The sequence below is a fragment of the Amphiura filiformis genome, chromosome 19 (assembly GCF_039555335.1).
Source record: "Amphiura filiformis chromosome 19, Afil_fr2py, whole genome shotgun sequence".
Classification (NCBI taxonomy): domain Eukaryota; kingdom Metazoa; phylum Echinodermata; class Ophiuroidea; order Amphilepidida; family Amphiuridae; genus Amphiura; species Amphiura filiformis.
Window position 1 is genome coordinate 44,851,517 of NC_092646.1, and position 27,769 is coordinate 44,879,285.

General features: G+C 34.9%; 1 protein-coding gene across 1 annotated transcript in view; it reads right to left on the minus strand.

The window, feature by feature from the left end:
* Window positions 1-27,769, minus strand: part of LOC140141355 (neuronal acetylcholine receptor subunit alpha-10-like) — a 310,042-nt gene that overhangs the window by 156,546 nt on the left and 125,727 nt on the right. The window contains 1 exon segment of the mRNA XM_072163189.1: window positions 11,429-11,565. Coding sequence (XP_072019290.1) covers window positions 11,429-11,565 — 137 coding nt within the window.

Sequence of the window (27,769 nt, forward strand, 5' to 3'; positions counted from 1 at the left end):
AATCTGAATTCGATTAAACAAGCGGATTAAAGATGGAGACAGAGTATCGGGTGTCATTGCACAGCTACATGAAATACATCTTAGCCATTTCTGATACTTATAAGCATTTTTATTACTTGGCTATACTATATGTCATGTAATACATCTTGTATGCTTTGTAAATACACCCCAGGTCATCATGTAGTATTCTTTTATTCTGATTTTATATGTTTTTGATCTGATATAACAAATAACTTTTCCTTAACAAAAACAATGTTTTGATTTCAATGTGATATATGCTTTAACATCCATTTTGGCAAGTTGCATTAAACTTGTCTAACTCAGTCTTGTAATGAATTAAAAATATAGGTTTAACAGGTAAACCAAGTAGCTAATATTAATCATATTATAACTCAGACGAGTAATGTACGTTATTTCAGAAATTTATTATTAATTTTAGATGTGTTGATACTGCTGGTGGTTTTTATAATCTATTCTTTGAGATAATGCGTGTTGTGATCTTTAAAAAGTCGGAGGAAATTGAACTGATTATTTCTCCTATTTGTCTGTAGTTAAATGCTTAAACAGAATACATTGCTCTTAAAATCGTGTGGTTATCAGAAATTAGGCTTTTGAGATTAAGACTTTTAAATAATTCTTTATAAACGTGATAAAAAGTACGCAAAGGGGAACAATAAGCTAGTTTTAGTCATTATCTGAATTGTATCCGACAAGTGTCTGGCTTTACAATATCAATATAAATAATATTTCATGAAACTTTGGTTGAAATTAAATGACTTAAGGGCGATGAGTCTTTCCAATAAAATATCTATTATTGTGTCAATTGAAACAACTTAACCCAATTTGTGACAATATGGCGCTGGTAAATTTCAAATAAAATTATATTGTTCTTACTTTTAGTTATATAGCAATATACGATGAGGGTAATAAATGTATGTTTTAAGAAATTTGTCAATAAAGCTTTAATAATGGTATGTTCGAAAGATAATCAGTTATTGCAGCTTATTTCTGTATGCATCAGGGTATGCCTTAATTTTTTTCTAGAGGATGATTTAAGTACTACCCAACACCCCACTGGGTTTACTGTGCAGCAGGCGAGCAGTGTGAGTAACATGACACCACTGCTTTGCTATGCTGCATAGAAGTACATGGTTAAATTTGAATTTGTACAGTTATATTTACATAAAAAACGCTGTGAACATCTGGTCGATTTCACATTTTATGTTATCTACAGAAGGTGTTAATTATCCTTTAAACACACATCACTTTTGTTCTGAAATCGACCAAGTAATAATGACACACGCACAATTCTAAAACAACATCTTTTGCACAGAGTTCAATGGGATTTGAAAAGTAAAGTGGCAGTTGAAACTCTAGTGATAACACTTTCGCAGTGCATGATGGGGCTTGCTTAAATCATCCTCTGATGTTTTCATGACGGTTTCAATTATATTTATGGTGATCACGAACTGCTATAGTTCTATGCTAGTGAAATGATAGTATGATTGCGATATAGGGTAATGTCCAGTCGCATTACAGCACATATGAGGGTAACTAAACGTTAATTGATGAGTGGAAGAGATTATTGGACTACTTGCTTCAGAATTAATTACCAATCTAATTGATATTAATATAATTTTTATTGGTAATTATATTATCACGACGGTAGTATATTGGTTAAGTTTGTTTGTCCACTTGCCGCATATATATCACAATTTACCTAATATAACACTAAGCATTAAATAATTCTTACACACACTGGACTCTGTACCATAGAGGAATGACGACAGTGGCCTAAGCAACTGTAAGGCCATGTAAATAAAAAAACATGTTTCTCGCCCCTCCCGCTTCCTTTTTTGAAGATTTTGTATTTTTATTTTTATTTTGCAATCTTTCTGTCATAACTTTTTGCAAAGATACTAGAGAAGTTGCAATTTCTTCTTATAAGCCTTTACAATAGTATTAGAAGCATTTGTGAAGTGTTTTGTGATGACCAGAGGGGTTGACATCTCAAAACAAAAAAATAAAAAGAGCCTCTTCATGTTTTTTAGCTTCTAATCTTTACGCTATAAAAAGGATAAAAAGCATCTAAACAGGGCAATTTAGGGCATTTTGTCAAAACCTCCTTTTTTTCCAAAACCTGGACGAGAAACATGTTTTATTTTTTACTTTGCCTAATATAAAACGTTTATATCACATTTCGCCCCTACCCTATTTTAGACCATATAACTCCAAGCCTTAGATAACCCTAGAGTTAAATCTAACCTTAATCGAATGGTATAATACCTTTACTCCTAAGAATGATTTTTTCTATCAATTTCTAATGAAACCTTCATTCTTTCCTGTTCGTTTGTATCCATTATTTCAACTGTATTATCGTTCATTACCCCCAACTAATTCCCCCGCAATGTCATATAGCTTCAGGAACTGTCTGATTGATGAAGGGGTTTCCTATTATTGCCAAGGCTATGTCGTGATGTCATTTCGACCCTAATGATGACCAATGTAAAACTACGTCAGACTCAAAGAATCGTTTATTATTCCCATAATGCAATGGGATTTACCATCGTATAATTGTGCTATGTGCAAACCTGGGACGAGTCTTATTCGTTCAGGTGCAAACACGTTCAAGGTCAACTAACAGCTTACAGCATTTAATCTTTAATTTGACTTGGAAAACATTTTGTACTTGGAAATAAAAGTAATGTAGAACAACAATGTGAATATTGTATGTCAGAAAATCCTATCTACTCCCCTAAATATGGGTAGCAATTTTGTTACACTACCATTTTGCGTGTAATCCAATCGACAATGGTTGCCAATAAATAGGTTAATATTTAACGAATTATGGTGCATCATGGGAACGTATCATTTCATCCACTGCGCCAGACCATTCCTAGTAAATCGGCAAATAATCAACTCACTTTCTGCAGATTCTTTTAATAAATATTTACCTACAGTCTTGACTTTGTGCTAGCAACGACTGTTTAACAAATTTGTCTTTTATCAATATAAATGAAACATGTACGCGTCGTTAACATTTGAACAGTAAACCTACTCGTCGTCTGGTATAGACCTGCTTTTCTCAGGACATGATATTACATTGCACATGGTTATTTTTGAAAGGAATTTAGCTTCTTAAAGGTCACGTGTTCAAAAGATATATTACTTTATAACTTTTGCTATCATGTGATGTTTCGTGTAACTATTTTATATCAAAAAGAACATTCTTTTCAAAATGATTCATATTAAAATATCAGTTTGGTCTACAGATTCATTTGTGATGTAAAGGTTAGTGATCCAATAGATGAATTTGGCCAGCAGATATGAATATAGCTTATGGAAACCGGTTATTTAATTTTATATTTTGTGATATATTGGAACTGCTTGCACACAGGGGTATGTCAAGGATGAGGTTTATCGTATGTCAAGTATGTACGACAGGCAGACTGTTCGATTGCTTGTGTGGCCTAAAGCAAACCACGTTTTCACATGAACAATCTCGGATAACCTAAATCAATTGTGATTTACAAAATGTATGTACCGATATGGACCACATGGTCCTGTTAATAATAAGCATAACTCAAAGTTAAAGTTGTGCCCAACACATCAGAAGGTCATTTTATGAGTATAGAAGAAGTATGTTGGGGTTAAATAACTGTCTCGAAAGACTGTCGTTCTTGAGATCATATTGCAGAACTTTCAAAATAATTTAAAAGTCAGCATCAAAATCAATGTAGAATAATGATTTTGAATATCAATTTACAATAATGCTAATTTGTTGTAGTTTATTCATTCATTTTGAAATTATTCATTCATTGATTTATATAAATTATTCAAAAGCGCTTCTCTAACAATTCGACAAGACGTGTATTTTTACACTTTTCTACCCACCGTGTCTATTCATGTAGTAAAAATGTAATACAAGTGGACCATTAATGTTTTGTGAGAAATTACAAAAACCTTGATCTTAGCACGATGTGACCTAAATTAAAGCGTTGATTGAATCAAGAATGTTAATGTGTGACGTTTGCTTTATTCACCATGTAACATAACTGAGATGAGAGTTTTGACGATGAGAACACTGAACATAACTGTAACGCCAAAATCTTGTCATGTAACTTACAGGATATAAAACAGTAAAATGGTTTTACAAGTGTTATTTAACGTCATTAGAGAATAGCTTATGTAGAGCACTCACATTAAGGAATTTTATCACGCTCTGCCAAACGAAATGGGAAAGGCTTAAAAGGACTAAAATGCCAATCGTGGTAACACCGTGGTATCTATGATCACGTAATAAATAAAATTAAATCAAGTTGACTGGCAAATGTTAAAAAATATATTATTTTTTATCCAAATGATGTATAATTTCACAGGTGATTTTACGAATCAGATGATTGTTGACTTAATCATGCGCAAGTTTACACCTATCATTATAGAAAAAATGAGTTTCAATCAATTATAAATTATTTTATATAAAGATACTATCTGGATGACTGCTTGACTATCACTACAAAAAATGGGTTTCAGTCAATTATGAATCATTTTATATAAAGATAATATCTGGATAACTGCTTGAATATCGCTACAAAAATGAGTTTCAATAAAACATTAATCATTTTATATAAAATCTAGTTAACTGTTTGACTCAATCATAAAAGTTCACCTCATTTAATACAAAAGCGTGATTCTAAACAAGAAAGGTGTTATTCTAGACGAGCAAAACTAGACGAATGTGTTTGGTAACTTAATTATGTAACATTCACAGATTTACCCAAGAAATGGGAACTCTGTTTTTTCTAAATTATGTATGGGTTAATAACAAATTCTGAAAAGAGTTATTTTCAAGTAAATCATGTATAATATGATACGTAATAGAAGTTGTATTATCGAGGGATCATAGATCATGTTCCAATCGTGTTTTAGTTTTACTGCTCTTGGGTGACTGAATTCATCTCGCTTCTATCATGTTGAGGCGGGTGTTGGGGTATCATATTGTCAATATTGCGTGCGAAAAATGATTAAATTTTAACCCACCACTCGCTGAATATTGCAAAATACCTGTAATACATTCATGATAATACACCTTTGAAGTTCAGGTATCAGTGGCATGGCAGTTGTTGCACCGATTACACTGATTGCACAGGTTTTCTCCGGGTGCTCCGGCTTTCCTCCTTCTAAATTCGGACCTTTTCCCACGTCCCTGTCCCGTTATATTCGATTGAATTCCCTTTAATTTAGCAGTCTCTGGATACTATTGGGCTTTGCCTGAAATTTAGCCAAATGTTATATATAAATATAAATATACTTGCAAGTAATCATACCAGAAAATTAATCAGGAATACATGGCGTATCAAAATAGAGTATACAGTGTTAAAAAAATGCCACTTGATTAAAAAGTATGAGGTACTTGGTCAAAATGCTTTAGTTGATAGCTGAATCAACATCTTGCGCTCCCACAACTGCAAAATCACTGGTGTGTGACCATAAGGACTCCGTGGCTATTTTTAGAGCCGTGTACAAATGCGGTTGCGCGAATTCAATAAAAGTAACATGAAAATAGTATATAAATTGACAGAACGCCTTGCAGAATTGTTTGGCATTATTGTGTAATTGTTTTGAAGCACTAGGGATGAAAGCACTAAGTGGAATGGCCCCTGAGATCTCCTGATCTTACACTTCTTCCTGTGGGGGTTATCGAAAATCAAAGTCCTTCTGCAGACCTTGATAAACTCCAGAGACACATTATGGCACAAGTTGACATGCCCTGGCAGGACGTCTCTCATAAGACGTGGTGTGAATGCCATGTTAAGGATAGATGATATGTGCATACAGAGGAATGGCGGCCATGCCCTGGTGGTCATGTGGAAGACTAAGGCTGTCAATTACTGCAAAGAAAGTGGTTAAACATGTGATTTTCATGTTGCCTTCGCGCAACTGCATTTTATTCGGCTCACAAAAAATAGCCGGTCACGCACCAATGATTAAACAGTTATGGGAGGACAAGATATTGATTCAGCTGTCAACTATAGTATTTTGACAAAATACCTCATACTTTTTAATCTAGCGGCATTTTTCAAACTGCATACTTTATTTTGATACACCTTGTATTTATATTACACATCAGTCATTCAAATAACTTGCATATCCATTACATGCTTCCACTGAAGTAATAATAAAACAGATATTTATTGTCAAAACATATTTGAGTCAATATTAATCAGTCTCCCACAGCTTTATTACTCTTAAACAAAGTGGTCTTGGCATTAATTATTTCACAATTATTAAGCAAACGTTTTACTAGTGCAACCATAACGCATACCTATACATTCAATGTACTCGTATCTTACAATATGGATTCTCGATTTCGTATAAGGCCTATTAGCTGTACAATGTATATATCATATGTTTTTACCTCATTATGTTAAACTAGTCGCAGTTATAAATGATGATAGTTAATAATTGATATCCCTGCCATTAATGTCAAGCATATATCATTACCCCCGATACCACACGTATATTTCGATATTCTTAGCTTTACGGTGGCTGTTGCGCACAGAGACTACTTCATTTATTGCAAATAGAGGCTAGACTTTTTTTTCAATATGTCTCAACTCATTTTACTATGCCGGGATTCCAGTCCATTTTGCGTGGAATTACCATGTATTCTCTACATGCATATTGATCTATAAAAAGAAACAAGAGTTAAGTGAAGTATCCCTACTCTTTACCAATACTACTTGGAAGCACTTCTGATTGATGTATACTTAATGGTCAGACGCACTTCACTGAGTAGGTCCTTTCCATGCTTTTTGCTCTTGCTACTCACGCTTTTGGGATATTTCTTGGGGACTACCGGGTTATCCATTATGCATTAGAATTGCAATGCTAATCCTACAAAGAATATATTTGTATATTTGACCTTCTTATTTTTCCGCTGGTGTATTTTGTTTGTCGAAATACAATATGACAAAGTTAGACTTCTGACACAATCAACGTAAAATTGCGCATAATATTAAGCAGGTGACTGTTCATAAAACGCCTTACGGTTCTTGAAGTGGATAAGACACAATGCCACTTGAGTCCACTATGCGATTTCTACTGAAAACCCTGATCACGTATGAGGGTGAGATAAGCTAAATATACCAAACTCGTTTTCAGTTAAAGTAACTGTTATTTCTGATGTATTTATCGTGGTAAAATGTCTAAAATATTATAGTTTGAGGTAAATAACATTAAGATTTATCGCCCACCTCACCACATGTCGTCAATGATATTATTTGATCTACATTCAGGACACTTTTTGGATCAGGATCAGGATTTCCCTAAACAATACATTAAGAAACTAAGTTGCGTTTCTTTGGCAGTGAGACATGAAGAACTATTTGAATTTGATTTATTTGTCGCAAGTGTAAAATTTATACATTTATTTTATACATTTGGATTTTTGTGCCTTGTCGTGTTGTTAATCTTTCTTACGCCTTTGTCAATCATACTGTATTTATTGGAACTTATCAATCCATCCGCTACATCAGTCCATTGCTATAAAATGATCTAACTCACTTTCTGCAGATTTTGGCTGATATATTTACCTATCTTGATTTGTGCTAGCAACGACTGTTAACAAATTTGTCTTTTATCGATATAAATGAAACATGTATGCGCCGTGAACATTTGTACAGCATGAACAGTGACACTAGTCGTCTGATATAGACCTGATTTTCTCAGGATATGATATTACATTGTACATAGTTATTTTGAAAGGAATTTACATCCTCAAGGTCATAATATGTACGACACATGTATTGATGCATTATTTACTTTACATGTTTAGCTATGATGCATATTTGATTATTTAGTTAACATGATGTGATGTTTCGTGTTATATTTTATATAAAAAGAACATTCCTTTCAAAATGGTTGATATATATTTTAGATATCAGTTTTGAATGTTTGCTACACCGATTCATTTGTGATGTGAGAGTAAAGGTTAGTGATCCAATAGATGAATTTGGCCAGCAGATATGAATATAGCTTATGGAAACTGGTTATTTAATTTTATATTTTGTGATATATTGGAACTGCTTGCACACAGGGGTATGTCAAGGATGAGGTTTATCGTATGTCAAGTATGTACGACAGGCAGACTGTTCGATTGCTTGTGTGGCCTAAAGCAAACCACGTTTTCACATGAACAATCTCGGATAACCTAAATCAATTGTGATTTACAAAATGTATGTACCGATATGGCCCTGTTAATAATAAGCATAACTAAACATTCAAGCTCAAGTTGTGACCAACACATCCGAAGGTCATTGAATTAGTATAAAAAAGGTAAAGATAAAGGAGACGATCCTGTATAAACAGTGGTCGGAGTACCCATCTCTCTTTCATTGGCGATTGGGCCAGACTCCTCCATGTAATGTTGCTATAGGGGATCGCTACACCTCCTCTACAGCGAGTCTGTTCCCTTCCCAGCAGTATAGATTAAGTATTAGGGTTAAACAACTGTCTCTAAAGATTATCGTTCTTGTGATCATATTGTAGAACTTCCAAAATAATTTACAATTCAGCATAAAAACAATGTAGAATAATAAATTTAAACATCAATTTACAATAATGCTAATTCATTTAAACTTATTCGTTCATTTTGAACTTATTCATTCATTAACATTCAACGGTTGTATAAATAATTCAGAAGCTCTTCTCTCACAATTCTACAAGAAGTGTATTTTTATACCTTTCTACTTTTGATGCATAAGTAATACCGTGCTTATTCATGTGGTAAAAAGAGAACCATTAATGTTTTGTGAGAAATCTCCAGAAAAACCTTGATCTTAACACGATTTGACCTAAATTAAAGCGTTGATTGAATCAAGAATGTTAATGCGTGACGCTCACTTAATACACCATATTAATGACTTAGAGCTTTGAAAACACTGAGAATAACTGTAACGCCAAAATCTTGTCACGTAACTTACAGGATATAAAACAGTAAAATGGTTTTACAAGTGTAATTTAACGTCATTAGAGAATAGCTTATGTAGAGCACTCACATTAAGGAATTTTATCACGGTCTGCCAAACGAAATGGGGGAGGCTTAAAAGGACTAAAACGCCAATCGTGGCACACAAGATCACGTAACAATTAAATCGGGTAGTTTATGATTGTATCAGATAAATGTTAAAATGTGATTATTTTCATCTAAATAATATCACAGGTAAAGTGAAGGATCAGGTGATGTTGCCTTAATCATACGCAACTTTACCCCTAATATTGCAAAAAAGTAGGTTTCAATCAACCATGAATCATTTAATATAGAGATAAAAATCTAGTTAACTGTTTGACTCAATATCATAACAGTTCACCTCAATTAATACAAAAGCGTGATTCTAATCAAGAAAAGTGTTATTCTAGACGAGTAGAACCAGACGAATGTGTCTTGTAACTTAATTATACAAAATTTCAAAGATTTAACCAAGAAATGGGGATTCTGTTATTTCTAAATTATGTATTGTTAATAACAAATTCTGAAAAGGGTGATTTTCAAGTATATCAAATACAATACGATACGTAATAGAAGTTGTATTATCGAGGGATCATAGATCGTGTTCCAATCATGTTTTAGGTATTACTGTTCTAGGATGAATGAATTCATCGATGTCTAGGCTGTTGGGTATCATGTTATCAATATTGCGCGCCAAAAATGATTACATTTTAACCCACTACCGGTAAAATAATAAATAATGAAAATGTTGTGACATATTCATCATGTTCATGATAAGAATGATTATATTCATGTAAGTTCAGGTAGCAATTGAAAGGCAGTTACAACTTTTCCTTTAAATACACTAACATACATCAATTTTTTAATTTTTAATTTTGTGTGCTTTGTATAAAGGGTGGATGTATGGGATATGGGGTCGTTGGGGATGTTTGTATGTAACGTACAAGTTAATGTGCTTGCAAGTAAGCATACAACAGGAACATAATAAAAACGGAAAAATTTATATTGCACATCAGTCATATATCATGATATAGTATACATGTATATCCGTTATATACTTCCACTGAAAAAATCTCCTATAGCTCTGAAATAATGTGGTCTTGACACTATTTCATGATTAAACGTTTCTTTTAAAACAAACATTATTCAAGTGCAACCACAATGCGAGCTATACATGTACACGCGACTTTCAATATGGATTCACGATTCTAAATGAAAGGTCAAGTAATTGGACAATGCATTATATCACATGTTTTTACCTTATTATGTTAATCTCAACTAGCGATTATAAATGATGATAGTTTATCATAATCATTAAAATCACTGCCATTTAATGTCAACCGTACATAATTACCCACGATACTATATTTAGTTATACTTGGCTTTACGGCGGCTGTTGCGCAGAAAGACGACTTCATTTATTACAAATAGAGGCTAGACACTTTTTTCAATATGTCTCAACTCATTTTACCATGCCAGGATTCCAGTCCATTTTGCGTGGAATTACCATGTATTCTCTACATGTATATTGATCTATAAAAAGAAACAAGAGTTAAGTGAAGTATCCCTACTCTTTACCAATACTACTTGGAAGCACTTCTGCTTGAAATATACTTAATGGCCAGACGCACTTCACTGAGTAGGTCCTTTCCATGCTTTTTACTCTTGCTACTCACGCTTTTGGGTTATTTCTTGGGGACTACCGTGTTATCCATTATGTAGTAGAAGTGCTATGCTAATCCTACATAGAGCATATTTGTATATTTGACCTTTTTATTTTTTCCGCAGGTGTATTTTGGTTTGGCGAAATATAATATGACATGGTTATACTTTTAACACAATTAGCGTACACTGGCGCATACTATTAAGGAGGTAGCTGTTTACGAAACGCCTTATAGTTATTGAAGTGGCTTAGAGACAATGCCACTTGAGTCCATTACACAGTTACGAATGACGAACTTAAATCCAAATCACGTATGAGGGTGAGATAAGCTAAACATACCAAACTCGATTTCAGTTAAAGTAACTATAGTTTCTGATGTATTTATCGTGGTAAAATGTCTAAAATGTTATAGTTTGAGGTAAATAACATTAAGATTTATCGCCCATCTCACCCCACGTCGATCTACATTCAGGACACTTTTCGGATCAGGAATTTCCTAAAAAAAGAAATCGAGCAAACTCAGTTGCGCTTTTTTTGGCAGAAAAAGAAAGACTTTGGATTGCTTATCTAATCAAGTTTCTATGCAATTAGCTACGACCAGTTCCTGATCATTTTGACGACATTGGACAAGACGGACAAAGACTAATGTCTTAATTTGACACACACACACAGCCCACACACAATAACAACAACAACAACAAAACAGCAACAACAAGAACAAGAAACTTAAACCAAACATAAGATCATTAACATACCATTTCCACAATTTGGTTGATGGAGAGTGTGAGGCTGACGTTGATGGCGTGAGAAGAGTTCCACACAGGGCGCACATTCATGTTGTAGTTCTTAAAGAGATCTTCGTAAAGCTTCTGTTCGTTACCTCCATACATTGCTGTAAACACATGAGAAAAAGAGGAAAGAAGAAAATTTGGTTATTTTCATAACTTTTTAAGAGCAATATCTCGATCAATATATATATAATGTATGACGTAGAACCTGCAATTAAACATTTTATTATGTTTCTGCAAGCGTTCCTGATACATGCGCGCATATCTACCCGTCTTCTCTGTTATTGTACTCCATATGCTAAAAAAACGGTAGCAATAATTTATATTAAAGGTCAATTCTCATTAGGGATTCTTACAGACCATCCCACTCTACAATCTTTCATGAATCCTGGATTATTATTGTTACAGACCTTGAAATGCCATTCACAGCGTTCGTATAAAATGTATATAAATACTCTGCGTAGGTTAGCAAATATTGGTGCTAATGTTAAAACTACAATTAAATTCCAAATAAAACGCTGTTCTTGAAAAAATAATTGATTTATCTTAACAGATCTATACTTAAGCCTATATTTGACTATATACAACGTCATATACTGCTACATTTGGTGCAATATAACCATAATAGCTATCTGTCTCCGCTATCTGATACCAAATAAGTACAAACATTCCCCTGTAATGTCGCTATGACGTCATAATGTGAGCACGCCTTCCCGAATTTGGGAAATACACATAAGCCCACGAACATGCAATTTTCAGAGGATTTTCTACAGACGTATTTAGAAATGAGCGCAAAGGATGCATCTACGATTAGCTTAAGTCATTCGGGTGTAATTCAGCTTATTAAGTTAAACTACTGGTGTCGATAAGGTTTCTGCATAAAACGGAATTAATTCAGTTGTCTTTTTTATCATTTGTACAAGCATTTTTAAAGCTTAAAAGTTGATAATTTTGAGGAGGATCAATCAAATATTGAGCGAAGTAGTCCCAAGTCTATGCTAGTAATATCAATTTCTCATTTCTTTGCATTAACTAAGCATTAGCCGGTCATTGGTGTCAAAATCTTGACGTAAATAACATTGTAACCTTGTATAGTGTACTTCTTACGTAAAATCTCGCAATATCTCGTTATCACATAATCGCAATTCTCAGTCAAATCAGACACTCGATTCTCTTGGGTCTTTTTTCCTAACACACAAACATTACATATCATACGGTCATTGCTCTTCTTAAGCCTCCAATATGATCCATACACGGATAAAATCAAGTAGCTTTCATAATAATATAGGTATATTATACTGTCATAAAGTGCACTGTATCTGGCAATCAACCCCGCTGACGAAGTATAATCCATCGTCTCCAGCGGCAAAGTTCCTTAAGCAACAATGTTCAATATAATAAAAGGAAGACTATACTCTCAGATCAATGTTTTTATCGTGTTTTCATCGAAAGCAGGTTATATATAGTTTAAATTGAGTCTAGAATCGCAGTCACGGTAGCAATCTGAACTGAGTTAATGCCTGAATTCAAATGGTAACTGATAATATGGTTTCTAACTTCAAGGAATGATACCGTCTTATACCGTCTTCTTTTACCTCATGGTTGATGGTGCGATACTCTATAATAATGATATCATCCAAATCGAGTAATAGAGTTACTTCTACGGGAGTTAAATGCTATTGATTGTGTGATCTTCTTACCTACAGCCGATGATTAAATACGCAATCTGTAATCGAGACAAACTGTAATTGTTTACAAGATTGACTTGTGGGTAACTTTACGGTGCCAAAGAGTGATCTACCATTCTACTGAAACTTATGTTTTAAAGGAAAGTTGTGCATACCTAAAATATCTGTATTTGGGCTAATTAAAGGCTGCATTCAAAGCTACGCCCACATTTGACATAATTAAATTCATTAGGTCACAGGTTGTTTATGTCAAACCAAAAATGTTGACAAATACGTTAACACAACAACGTCCTTTCAAATATTGCATACTAGCAAGTTATGTTAACCTCATTGGTAAAACTTTAATTGTAATGTGCTAATCTCTAAAACTAAACTTAAATTACAAAACAAATACAGCTAGAGCGTAACCTAACATTGATGCTACAAACACACCCCCACACACACCCCCACCCCCACCCCCACATATAATATCAAAGGTAGCCATGTTTAAAGCTTCTCTTTTGCAATGTGAATGGCCTCCATCCAAATTTAGACACTAGACACAGCTTTTGCATTTTGCTTTCTGGACTTGGAGCATATCATGGCATGCCCTACATCGCGAGTCAATACTAACACTCCCGTGTGGATATATAGGAAAGCTTTCAATCGAAATCGCCTTGAGCTTTTCGAATTGAAATTTAAAAGCACATTATTGTTTTTCTGCAAGGGTTTCATATTTTGTAACCTCCACTTCATGTCTCACAAGTGATGTTTGTTGCATTGTTCGTTTATGAACTAATGCGGGAGGTCTATATTGAAAAGAGGACCTGTTTGGTGAGAGTCCTAGTCGAGTTAATTAGGTCTATTTGTTCTAACCTCAATAACAGACGAGCACTACCTATGACTGTGTAAAATGCAGGTCAATTGACTACATCACAATGCTTAAACAGCTTGAATCTAAGGCACCTAAGTTGAAAATTCTGCATTGCTCATATCCCAGATCACATCTTGATTTTAATCACTAAATCTGTCATGCAACTCACTGCATTATCAAGGGTGTCGTATGTCTTGTGTAAGAGATTAATGTTTGCCTTGTCAATTTGTCAAAAGTTGTGTTTCCAAAAATTACAAACATTTGCACTTTTCTTTTTTATGATTTCCATTTTAACACTGTCATTTTGTTAAGTACCAACTTGCTGAGATGTCACTTCAATATGTTAGCAAAATGTTTCTGCTGATACCCCATGTTGACATTGGCTAAATAAGCTGCATTTTTAGGTAGATTTCTTGTAAATAGTAATTCATTTTTATATGTGTGGCGGATTTAGAGGTTAAAAACAAGATGCATTATGGGCCATAAGCGAATGGGAAATGGTCCTAGTTTCCTTGCCAGGGCATTCTTCACATTCCAAAAATAGCATGTTAATGTTGTAAGGTATAAATCATTTATAAATGGAAGTAGGTTCTGAAGTAGTGTTATTATACATACTCTTGTTTGATGCAATGTGACTGCGGATTTAGTATTGCTCCATTACATTGTATTCATTCAGTAAATGCTATGTAAGAGAAAGGTGTAGTGTTATATTATAGCCTACCGTCATTCAGCAGGTTTCGATTTATTTTTCATGTAACTATTCAGAAGCAAACAATGACCAGTATAGACGATCATACGCACGTTACGGCACATACCATTGTGCAAATCTTCGGTACGTGGGACAACTAAGTGCTTTTCCCGCGCCAGGGTGTCCGCGAAGTAAATGCCCTGTAATTGTTACATGTGCATGTGCGCACTCACGGTTGAGTATAAAGCACAAAAGTTAAATGGTACTAGTTTATCTGTACGAGCACCCTTCATATTCTAAAAATACTTTTACGTTGTGGGGGTGTGTGTGTGTGGGGAGGGGGTTGCATGGCTAATACTTTCAAGGATAACACACCGACACAATGCGGTCCGGAACCCCAGAGACATGAACACGAGTCCTTTCCATAATACCGATTATGTGAGGACTTGTATGATAACACAACATACAAAAGCTTTCAAGGGATCCTAATAAATATGCGTCATGCAATGGACGGGATGTGTATAATGTGTGTAGTTTTATTTGGTGAGGTGGGGTGTGTGTGCATAAGTGTATACTATTATTGTCTGTGCCCACTAAGTAGAAATTAATTCTACTTGGTACTTGTGAAAATAATTAGCCGTTAAAAGGTCACAGCTGAGGACCAGTTAACTATTTAACATGTGACAGGTTAGCATCTATGCCTTTAAAACGTGCTTCCCAATTGAAAGTAGTTCTGCATGGCTTCATGAATGATGGACGATCGAAAAACAGGTCAAATGGGCAGTGATAGCAACAGTTTTAGTGATGTACACTAGCCTATCGTGTAAAGATGTCGTGCTTATCAAGCAAATGTCACGAATTGGGAAAAGTTGAACCTATTTTCACCTGTTGCATGTATGTCAGTAAAATGACATTATTGGCATGAATGTCTTACGTCAGATTCTTCAATGTTTAAAGTATATGACGTAGCATAGGGTGTGACGGGTACCATAGATTGAGAGAGAATTTTACCCGATAGGATAAACACTTTATTGGATTCCAAATTGCATCCAATTGCCTTCTTAAGTGAAAACCAATAAGCCCTTGCTTAACAGGGTAGCTTAAAATAGCGCGAACAGTGCACCATTAAAGCTCTTTTAATCTTTATCTCTAATGTATCAATCACCTAAATGTACAAACTTACCGTTGAAATGTACGCAAAATGCACCGGTGCACAAAACGTTGACAAACATGGAAAGTTAAAAGTGATAAAGTAATTTTTGTACGACGCATTAGGGAATTGCTGCTTAAAAGTCTGCCCAAGTTTTCTGAACGACGCATCTAGGTTTGGCGTCGATCGTTTATTGAACATAGGATACTGAAGGAAGCATTAGGCGTGTATGGAATAAAGCAGTGAACAGAGAAAATCGAACGCAGCGTAATGTTCGTCTAATGTGCAGCATGTATTGCCGTAGGATAGGGGTCCTAGCTGTCTGCATTGCAAGAGCTTAAACTTTCTCATCATTAAAATTCCAAAAGAGACTCTCCAACTTAAAAAGACTGTTTTTAAACTAAACATTGCAAATGTGGTTGAATTAATGGAACACATTTAAACCGTTTTTAGGGGCGGCTTCAAAACTCGAACTGCAGTTGAACCGCGTTCGAACAATAGAAACCGGCTCCAACCGGGCGGAGACGGCGGGCAACCGGCGGTTGAGTTTTGAAGCCGTCTCTTAAGGAATTTAATTTTGTGTACTATTAGGTAAATGCTTGCTAAGTAATTAAAAATTGACCACTTGCCGCTAGTCCATCATACATTTTGATTTTAACTTCAAAATACGTCACAAACATATCAAAATGGCGGACACGAAATGTCACCAATATGTACCTTACGGGCAAAAATACAGCTTATTTTGCTAATGTAAACAAGGCTACGGGTTTATGAGCAGAAATATTTTCTTAACATATTCAACCAACATCTCAGCAATTTGGTACTTCACAATCATGACAATATGACAGTAATGGAAAGAAAAGTGCAAACGTTTGTAATATTGCGGCACACAGATTTTAACAAATTGACAAGGTAAACATCAATCAGTCCCTAACACAAGATATCGCACGCGTTTGATTGCGTAGTGAGTATGTGCGACATAGTTAGAGGTTAAAATCAAAACGAAACTGTATAGGTTATAGCATCATGGCTATTGATTTCATTCTGATTTAGACGAAAAGATTAGCCCGGGAACCTAAACCCAAAGTGAACCGACTCCGCCATGTTTACGTGTCGCTCATGGAGAGCAACATATAATGAAAGACAGAGATAAAAAAAAAAGAAGACTAGTTCGCGTCTGAAATTCCGACAACTAGACCGAAAATGACGTACTGCGCAGGTCGGCAACCAATCACGTCGCGCTAATGTCAGACGCGAACTAGTATTTTTATCTCTGTCTTTCATTATAGTGTACCTCGAGATTATCTCGCCATGTGCGTGGTAAACTTCGAGTGTGTGTTAGTTGGCGTTCTATTATATATCTTATGCGTCGTGCCAACGCGTGCTAAGTGTTACGCGTGCCAAACGTTGTAATACTCAATCTTGGAGACGCAAATCAATATTTGATGTCGATTCTTTGCTGATAAATGCCGGAGTGACACTATTTTAGTCTCAATTCGTGACCAACCAATATGGCGGATTTACCCTAATGGTTACGTACGGGCCAATTCAGAGTTGGTTTTCTTTGCGTTTAATCCCACTAACTAAATGTTTTATAAGGTTTGCAATAAGAAAAGTACCAGGTTTCCGATCTTTTTTCACATATACAGTGTAGGCGTCAATTGTACATATCCAATTGAAAATAAAACCTACTTGTTACTTGTTACGAAAATTGCTACACTTATCAGGCCTGAGATCGAATGCATTAAATTAAACAGTTATAATCCTTAAAATAGGAAACTTTTGGGGTAATTACTACGTAATTAGGTAATTGGTGTAATTTTTTTCTAGTAAAAGTTTATTTCAAATATATCAAATAGACACACCATAATAACTTGACATTTCGAGCAAGTTCTGTCGAGCCGTCTCGCAAAAATAACCACACTCCCGTTATCTTCCGACGACATCTGAATTAAATGATTAAATTCAATCTTAGGTTTTCAGCTCTGTCATGTTTAATTCAAAATATTCGCTTCGTGAGAAACGTTAAGCGTATAAAACAGACGTATCGGAGCTTGCTAATGCACCGGGACCTTGTCACGTATGGGGACCATGTCCCTTGATAGGAATACGTTTGACCATTGTTATTCAGAACACGGATCTTTATTGGTATCATGTGACAAATACGCTAATCAAGAAATATTTCAGATAAGTTTTGGTAATGAAGGAATGAAATTCCTCTGTTTCGCCCTCGCGCTTCTGATAATAATGTATTATGCAGTAAAAACCGAAGTATCGGATCTTGCTACATGCATCACGACTCTGTCACACTTGAGTACCATATCCCTTGACATGAACACATGGATCCATTGTTATTCAGAACACGTATTGTTTGTTGGTATCTAATACGCCAATCAAGCAATAATAAGATAATATGATAACAAAGGAAGAAATACTCATATAAGGTTGTTTCGCACTCACACTTTTAACATCAACATTTTGCAATAAACAACAAAACAAAAGCCCTAAGTAGCGGATCTTACTATACGCACCGCGACTTTGTCACGCTCAAGGACCATGTCCCTTAATATTAATACATTTGACACACACAAAAGGATACACCATAGGTCATTGTTATTCCGAACACGCGTCGTCATCGGTATCCAATGACAGATACGCCAATCAAGAACCATTTGAAGGTAAGTGTTTGCAATAGAGGAAGTGTACGCATGGCCTCATCCGCCGAGCTGCACCCTACCTGGTGCCTGCTCAGAGAGACATAATATACAAGAGTATGGTCAGATCAAAGATGGAATATGCTGGCACCGCATGGCATGGAGCAACTCCAACATCACTGTCTTGCAGTTCAAGAGGCCTCACATTCGAGGAAATGTGAAACGTGGCAACTTTAAGTGCGGGACATTAATAGCTATCTAGGCGCCAACCCGTTAGCTTTACTGTAATGATAAAACTCTTAATGCCTTGATACGTCTTGACATAAAAAAAGGTAACAGTAACAGTATTGGATCTTGTTAATGCATTGAGACCTTGTCCCTCGATAGAAATATAATGTATTTGACCGATAACTTGTTGTTATTCAAACCACACATATTCGTTTTGTATCGAATGAAAAATATAACAATAAGAAACAAGTTTTTATTATATACAAGTCTCTTGTACGTTTGTGGCGCATTTTGGTAAAGAAGCGTATAAAAAAGTATCGGATCTTGCTAATGCATTTGCGACCTTGTCACGTCCCGAGACCTTGTCCCTCGATAGGAATATATTTGACCAAAGATCTATTGCTATTCAGAACAAGGGTCTCTGTTGACTGTTGACGCATCTAGTGACACATACGCCAATCAGATAAGCTTTTACTGTAAGTGTTTGTTCTAAAAGAAATATGATCTTCTGAGGTTATGCCGCCCTTTTATCAAAATAACTTGGTACAATACGTAAGCATGGTAAACTTGCAACCATGTATCATGGCTTTAGAAAACATCTCCAGTTGTTTGATATAGAAATATCTGTCGACCAAAGACTACTATTCAAAAAAACCGTCTCTGTCGTTAATTGATGAGAAATATACCAATATGAATGGCTTCAAACATGTTAAAAGCAATAAATGTTTGTTCTATAAGAATATTGTGCATGGAAAGTGAGTAAATAGTATACATATATCATGGGCTGATTCATTTAAAATCCATACACCTCGTAGCAGAATACACTGCTAACTGTTAACTTCCAGTTTAAAACTAAATGAAATTAAGAAAATCCAGTTGGAATTTACGCAATTTGGTCTCAATCTTTCCAAGTTAGTTTGCAATTCACACACATCCACACTTTTTTCAATGGATATGGATGAAAATGGATAGACGTGGAATCATTGAAACTGTTAAATTTGTTATACTTCCAACATCTTTATCAGTTGGGGTGTGAATTTCAAATGGATTAGCCCAACGTCACGACAAACACATTGATTCGCCAATGGCACTACTCTTATTTCCACCTGAGCTTATTTAGCGGAATCACAAACCTATGTAGCCTCTAATCGCAGCCACAAACCTAATCCTTCTGACCAGCTCAACCCAAAAACCCTAACCCATGTCTAATAGATTTGCAAAGAATAATCTTTTACTATGTATGTCTACAGATCAGTGTATTCTCACAGCGAAACCTACCAAGTTTTCAGATTGGACCACTATATTGTTTGAGCGTAGACCGCAAAAAGAATTGCGGTCTATAGTTAAAGCAGCGAGAGGCGGTTTAAAACCCAGGAGACTGTGCTAATGTTGAGCCGGCCATTACAATCGACCGGCAAAGAATCATGAAAAAATCATCAGAAGCAAAGAAGCGACTGACTTCGTCAGCATTTAAAGGAGGGGATGGATGCAATGATAGCATAAAATACAATACGGTGCTGTAGCAATACGTCCATTACGGACGTGGTAGCACAGCATTTAGCCTTCAGGTGTATGAAAAAAATACTTCACTTATATCAGCACGTCAATGTCACTAATTTACCACTATAGCTTTTATACATTTTGCATTTAAAGTTTCTAACCCCGTAACAATATGACATTGGGTTAATTTGCCAGGGCAGCTTTAAATTGCGTCCACCGTCAATATCACATTGTGTTAATTGGCCATTACGGTTTGAATACATTAAGCATAACATTGGTTCACACAAACGACCAAGGACACAATTTTGTTGTGTGGTCGTGGTCATGTAACGTGTTTATTCTTAAAAGTGATATACAGAGACATATAAGTCAGGTTTTATTACAAAATAAGAAAGTTACATATATTGTTATTGTTATAATATAGGGAGTGTGGTGTCATGGCCATTTGCCATTGGGCAGTTTTTATACTCGTACGTTTGGGGAAAATGTTTGACTTGGTACTATCCATAGTTAGTTTAATCCTAACCTTCACCCTAGTATATATTATAACATGTTAATAAACTTGGATGCTGGATATTCTGTCCTTTGGAATACACCATCGGGTGTTTTAATACATAGAGAATACGGGAGGACATCCGACATGTCCGATTTCAGTAAACAAGTAGCATCCATTTGTCCAAATGTTTTATAAAGAAGTTCACATCTCATTTACCACGACATAAGCCGTATAAATTATTAATTTATTTCTTTTGTACCAGGTGAATGTTTTCTATGCGTGGTTAATTAACATACCAAACACAGCCAACACATTCCTTAATACATACAATTGAAGTATATCCATATATAATACCCATATTAAGCTTGGTAAGTGGCACACACCAGCTGAGTTCTGTGATTATACCATGCATATTGGCTACTTGCGTTGCACGGATGTTTTAATACCTTATCGAAAGTATGAATTATTCAATGTCATCCAAGACTAAGGTGGACAAAAATGACAATGGTTTCAAATATCTTTTGTTTTATGTGGGCGTAATTACCTTTAAGCCACCTGCGTTTGAAGCAAACTCAAAATTCACATGATTGGGAGATAACTGGAGAGTGCATTTTAGGACGATGTCGCTGTATCCATATAGGGAAGAGCTACATTAAGTGCTTTTGTCTGTTCGGTACTATCTAGCACCTTTCAGGGTGTGCATGTGATAGTTACTCCGAATATACTAACATAAGGTATATTTAGACAAAGAAAAGTTTAACCCCCTGAGCACTACCTGCCGATCTAACATTGCCTCTGATTGGTCAACTACATGGTATCTCCACTTTAATCACCAATCAGAATGGAGCTTTGCAAATAATTCACTCTAATTTTTTTGCGTGGTAAAATTATTCTAACAATGTTGCTGATTGGTCCAATTGATAATGAAAATTTCCTTTTGGCCAATCGGCAGGTAGTTCTCATGGGGTTAAGTGCTACCTTATTTAGCATCGTAGTCGATATTTCATCATAAATCACTATTACAGACTAATACAGATCATATCTCTTTTCCATCCTATTGCCCATGATCGATTTTCCCCCAGCAGAACGTAAGTTGGAACTATTAAAAGCAGATTCATCGACAATTTACGGAAAGAATCAATGGCAAAAGAGATTTACGATAGGGAAACTATTTCTTTTTATAAATCGATGCATATCTGTAACTAGAACAAAAGTTGTTCCAGAAAAAATTATGTCAAGGGTTGTGTTATAACTATGATGAGCAATCTTCTCTCATTTCACCATTGCTTGTTGTTTAAAGTAAGATAAAGATCTAATAATCTTTGTGAAATATTACATATAGAGGCTGTTGAAACACTATTCTTGTTACTTTACGTGTAAATAAACATTACCAGAGTAGTTAAGGACAGTGTTATGTAGAATAACAGTATTATAATGTTTCCACTAAAATGTGACGCCATCTTTGGTATTTTAAGTGTTAACCATCTATTTGAAAACTAGTTTCTAAGAGTGGTGCTAAAACTTGGTCAAGCCGTTGATTGGTTGATTAGTTATATGACTACACCGTCTTCGATAAAACCATTTATTATGCTTCAGGATTCCCACTAGTACCAAGTCCCACAATAAAGCCCTTTCACTAAAGCAAACAAAGCAGCTACTCTTATTAACGTTTTTTTAGCATTACATACTAAAGATGTCTTTTAAAACCAACGTTCCATCGCTTTCAATGTTACTGTTGTTACTTTTCATCATGTCAATGTTAGCGCAATTTGATAAAATTTGAGTGAGCATCTGTTCTTCAAACAAAAAGGGCGGTATCTGTACAAAATTAACATAGCAGTTACAGCTTTGGATTTAGTCTGATCTCAAATACAACATGCAGTATTTAAAAGTAAATGACAAAGCTAATACTGTGTTTTACTTATATATTAGGAGGGAGATATTTATTAGTGCTTTTGAATTAGTCTACTTCCACGTAAAAGGCGATATCTAGTTGTAATTGAAACAGTATATACTGCGTTCTTACTTGAGAGGAATGAAGGCTAAAGAATGTCAATCACACTTAATCTGAAGGCTAGATGGTGAAGCGAACGCATCACAATGACAGTTTGAGGCTTGCAGCTTTCAGAACATATTTAAAAGCTGCAGCGAGTAGTTGAAAGACTTTATGTGCACAAACATTACATAATGGCGTCCTGCTTATTTATTCTATATGTTCTTATATTACCTTTTCGTTTCTATAAAAATGATGTACACAGTTAGTAAATGTTTATAAGAAGCTTCCTAACATTTATTGCGATTAGACTCTTCCATGGGTACGTACAAAATGGACTCAACATAATAGCTATTGCTACGCAGAGGTGGTTTCAATGTGGCTGTACTTCAATTACTAATATTTCTGGACTAAGTCTTTGCTTTATACTTCCAATTAGTGGATACAATAGATCTTTATAAGTTACGATAGATGCATGTGAAATTTCATAATTATAAAAGAAAGCGCAAAGAATAACTCCAATTTATATAATTACAGAGTAGTTCATTCAACCAAGAAAACTCTCAAGCAAGGCGAATGACCTGGTCTAGTATTCTATATTTCTTTAAGTGGGCTTTTATGGTTATTAACTTCAAATCACCTCGCTCCCTCTTGATTTTTACATGTAAGACGTATCAATGCATGAGTAGGTACTTTCTTAATTACTTATAAGGTCGAAAACCTTGAAGGCGCGAAAAAGTATCCAAACTGTTCAGTTATGTAAGTGTTAAGGGACCGACGCACCCTATGGAGGTACAAAAGAATATGATACGCGAATATTACGTAAGACTTGTCGAATGTACGCATGCGCGGTATTGTTAATGAAGCGGTGTACTTTAATCCCCTTCTACCGGAGGCATTCTTGTAACACGTCTGTCCAATTAGGAGGGAGTTGAAACCCCCTGAATTTTCAACACTAAACGTTATTGTGTTGTTTTTGATACCAATGTATGAGTCGCCTCTGTCCATAGATACCAAATTAAATATCACGAATCTCCATATTATTTCATTGTGAAGCCGTTATCTGAGAACGCTTTCAAGAAATCTGGGAGATCTCTGTTGTACTAAAAATAATTATACGCCAGATTGATTTTCGGTTAAAAAAACAGGGGCATGCGATTTTTATCAAATGTATGGATAAAATGTTATAAGGACATAACTATTCTAATCTAAATACCAAGTCTGAAATCAATATACCTAAGAACAAAAAAGGAGAAGCAAAAACAAAGAAATATGCTTGGGTCGGATCACCCATGAGCCAAGGACCCCGACCACGGGTAAAGCGTATATTATATGTTTCTTGTTGAAATTAGTGCAAAGAACGGTCACAATTAGCCGGCGTTGTTTGGCGGTAAATATGGTAAATTTGGCGTTTAGCGTACCAGAAACAAATCTGATAGGTGGGCGTTAGGGCAACCCCTTTCGGTAGACGCAAGAATTAGAGAATGCATTATTCAGTGGTATTGTAAGAAATGGTATAACTACATTTTTGTATCTGATACATATGTCTTTTTATAAATTATTTACATATTAAAAGCAGCTCTGTATAAACTCTTATTTATATCTGTTGATATCAAAATCAGTTTCAAAATTGACCCAAATACGTTATCGTATTATAAATAATAATCCACTGAGAAATGTGGTAGCGCCGTAAACATCTTTTATTTTAACTATTTGATAAGCTTACCTCAACAATGTTTGTTTTGCTTAGTTGAAGGGTATCAAAGAGCCTTGTTTTCAATTAATAGACTTGGGCTATTAACTCAGATAATAGCTTGGCGACGTCTATGCCTTTGACTTATGGACTAATCTGAGCATGAAGATTATTACCGTGCAAAGTCACACACATTACTTCCACATGTAACTTCCACACCAAGTACCAAAATACGAGTAGTAGGACTCCCAAAGACTTCGTTCAATCACTCCTATTCAAAAACCTAGCTCAAAAATGAACCTTAAGTAGTGCAGTACGCGTTTATGAACCTAATATGTTGAGGTCATTTTATGTATGTACAAGGACATTTTGAGTTTTAGAATCACATCCTAGGGGTATGGGAATGTGTAAGATACTAGTATTGGATCATAATATTATTAACCAACAGAGAAGCATCTCTTAGTTTGTTTTTAGTAGAAATTGCGTTTGCTTAAGCGTGCAATGATTTGGTCAGTTCCAAGTGATTGGTCTTCAGATCAGAGGACGTAGGTATGTCACAATTGTATACATCAGGGCAATTGTAGAAATAAAAGAAAAGCAGTGTCCTTATATCCCAGCAAACACAAAAACGTTTTAAAAACGTTTTTAATAAGTTATATTTTGGCTTTTGGTTTATAAAAACATTTTAATAACATTAAAATGTCGGGTTATATAAAGGTCATGAAAACGTTTTAAAACGTTTTGTATGAAAACACACTACAACAATATTTTTAAAATGTTTTCAAAAATGTTATTGTAAACTATTTTTTTTTTTTTTTTTTGCCAAATATTTTGTCAACACTTAAATAACATTATGTTAAAATATTTGCACTCAGCAAGCACAGAAATGTTCTTAAAATGTTTTTTCAAAACGTTTTAATAACATTTAAATGTCGGGTTATATAAAGATCATGAAAACGTTTTTAAAACGTTATTGCAAATATTTTGGGCAAACATTTTTCGCAAAATATTTTTTCAACCCCAAAATAACATTCTGTTTAGAATGTCTTGTATCAAGTTTTTTTTGGAATGTTATTAAAGGTTTTTATACCCTTTATATATTTAAACGGTTTTTGACAACCTTTTATAACCTTTTGCGAATGATGTGAAAATTCATATTCTGGTTAATTCAGGGTTGACAAACCCAGCAATCTAAGTACAGTTTTTAAGTCATTTTATTTCAAACACCTGTATGCTTTCAATATTTTTAATCCATATAAAGTTAAGAATTTGGTGAATTTATTCAAACTTGATTTTTTGACAGCGTTTTCACATACCCCAACTTACACTGAATTGGAATCAGCTAATGTTAATTTGTAGGAAAACAGAATAATTTTGAACTAATGTCGTAATTGCGACATGAAAGCCCCATATACGCCATGTTAAATGGTCAAGATAGCAAGTGAGACTTTCTTTAATTTCACCTTATTAGTTCGGTTTAAGGGGGTACTACACCCCTCGATAAATGTTTGTCTATTTTTGCATTTTTCTCAAAAACTAATAACACAGTGGTAACAAAAGTTACGTATATTATAGGGGCAAGGAATCCAGTTACTACACTGGAATTTCAGTGACCCAAGACAAGTGGTTTGTATTTATGATAAGAAAAGAGGTACCGCTAGAATGTACCTCATTTACTATCATATAAACTGAACCGCTTGTCTTTAGTCACTGAAATTTCAGTGTAGTAATCGGATTCCTTGCCCCAATAATATACATAACTTTAGTTATCAGTGTGTTATTATTTTTTGAGAAAAATGCAAAAATAGTCACGAATTTACCACAGGGGTGTAGTACCCCCTTAAAATGAACAGAAACCTTAACTGACAGTTACTTGCTAATAGTATTTCATTATTTTTGGTAAAGAATAACAAAAATTAAAAATTGGAATTTGACGGAAATCATACATTGTGGCTTTGAATCACCAAACACTTTCCAGCGACTGATACAGATTCCGTATCTCCCACAATAATTCTTGTTAGATATCAAATTAAGAGGCATTAGATAAATACTTTGCCTCTACACCAGGCACAAAAAACAGAAACTCGTCAGTTATATTCATCCTTGCTGTTCAATAACTTGATAATTTTGGATTATTCTGAAATATACATTTTGTTAATTGGACTTTGCTTTCTCATTTGACACCCTGTTCGTGAAAAACGAACAAGAATTGACCAAGATATGCGCCTCCAAAGCCTCAAACCCCAAAAAGAAAAGTTGCATTTTCAACGGTTTTCAATGGGAACGCATCGTTGTATTGCACACAAGTACCACGGGCCAATCAATAAAGCACACAGTGTAACAGGCACAATTGAATCGTTAAAATTGCAACTTTTCATTTTGGGGTTTGAGAGTTTGGAGGCGCATGTCTTGGTCAATTCTTGCTCAATGTTCACGAACAGGGTGCCAAATGAGAAAGAAAAGTCCAATTAACAAAATGTATATTTCAGAATAAGTTATTGAACATCAAGGATGAATATAACTGACGAGTTTCTTTTTGTACCTGGTGTATATTGCAAGTGACGAAGTGGTAAGAAGGAATGTATATTTTTTTAAATACTTAGATATAAGGACTTCTAACAGAGGCAATTAATAATGGTAAATCAATTGAATTCAAAATCATCATGCTAATAGTAAAAGTCATCTTCAAAATAGAATATTATCAATTGAAGCTAAACAGCCAGGTAAAAATAGTTAGGCGAAGTTCAATTGCTTACCTGATTCGGCTTTGACAGACACGTAAGTGACGAGAAAAAAAATGAAATAAAGATTCCACTTAATTCACTTGGCAATCCAATCAATACAAAATATTAAAATATACAGCTAGAATGGACAGGTTTCTTATAACAGCCCATAAAAAGGAGTAAGGAAAATATTCATATGACTATTTGTGTCAATCAAACCTACATTTTGTGTCACACACGACAGCGCAAAACAATTATCGCTATGAATAACCTTAGCGCCTGCGAGAATCTTCTGTCATGATAAACCATTACAAGTTTGCCTTAATGAGGAATTACCTCACAAAGCATTCCTACGTATAGGGACTAATCAAATTGCTTTCACAAAATCAAATTTAAGGCTTGTATTATTGATTTATGGCCCGAAGATGACCCCGCAAATTTAGCTCACTTAATTTCACATGTGGTGGGATAAGATTCATCAATCCTTTTACTGTTTGCTTGAATGAAAATGACGCGATCGGTGAAAAATGACTAGTCTTTCAGGCAATATGGTATGTTCTTTTTTTTTAACGGATAATGATAGCTCACGAAGTTAGTTGCCATTCCTCTCTTTGTCTAAGTGTCTGATAAGGTCCCTAAATG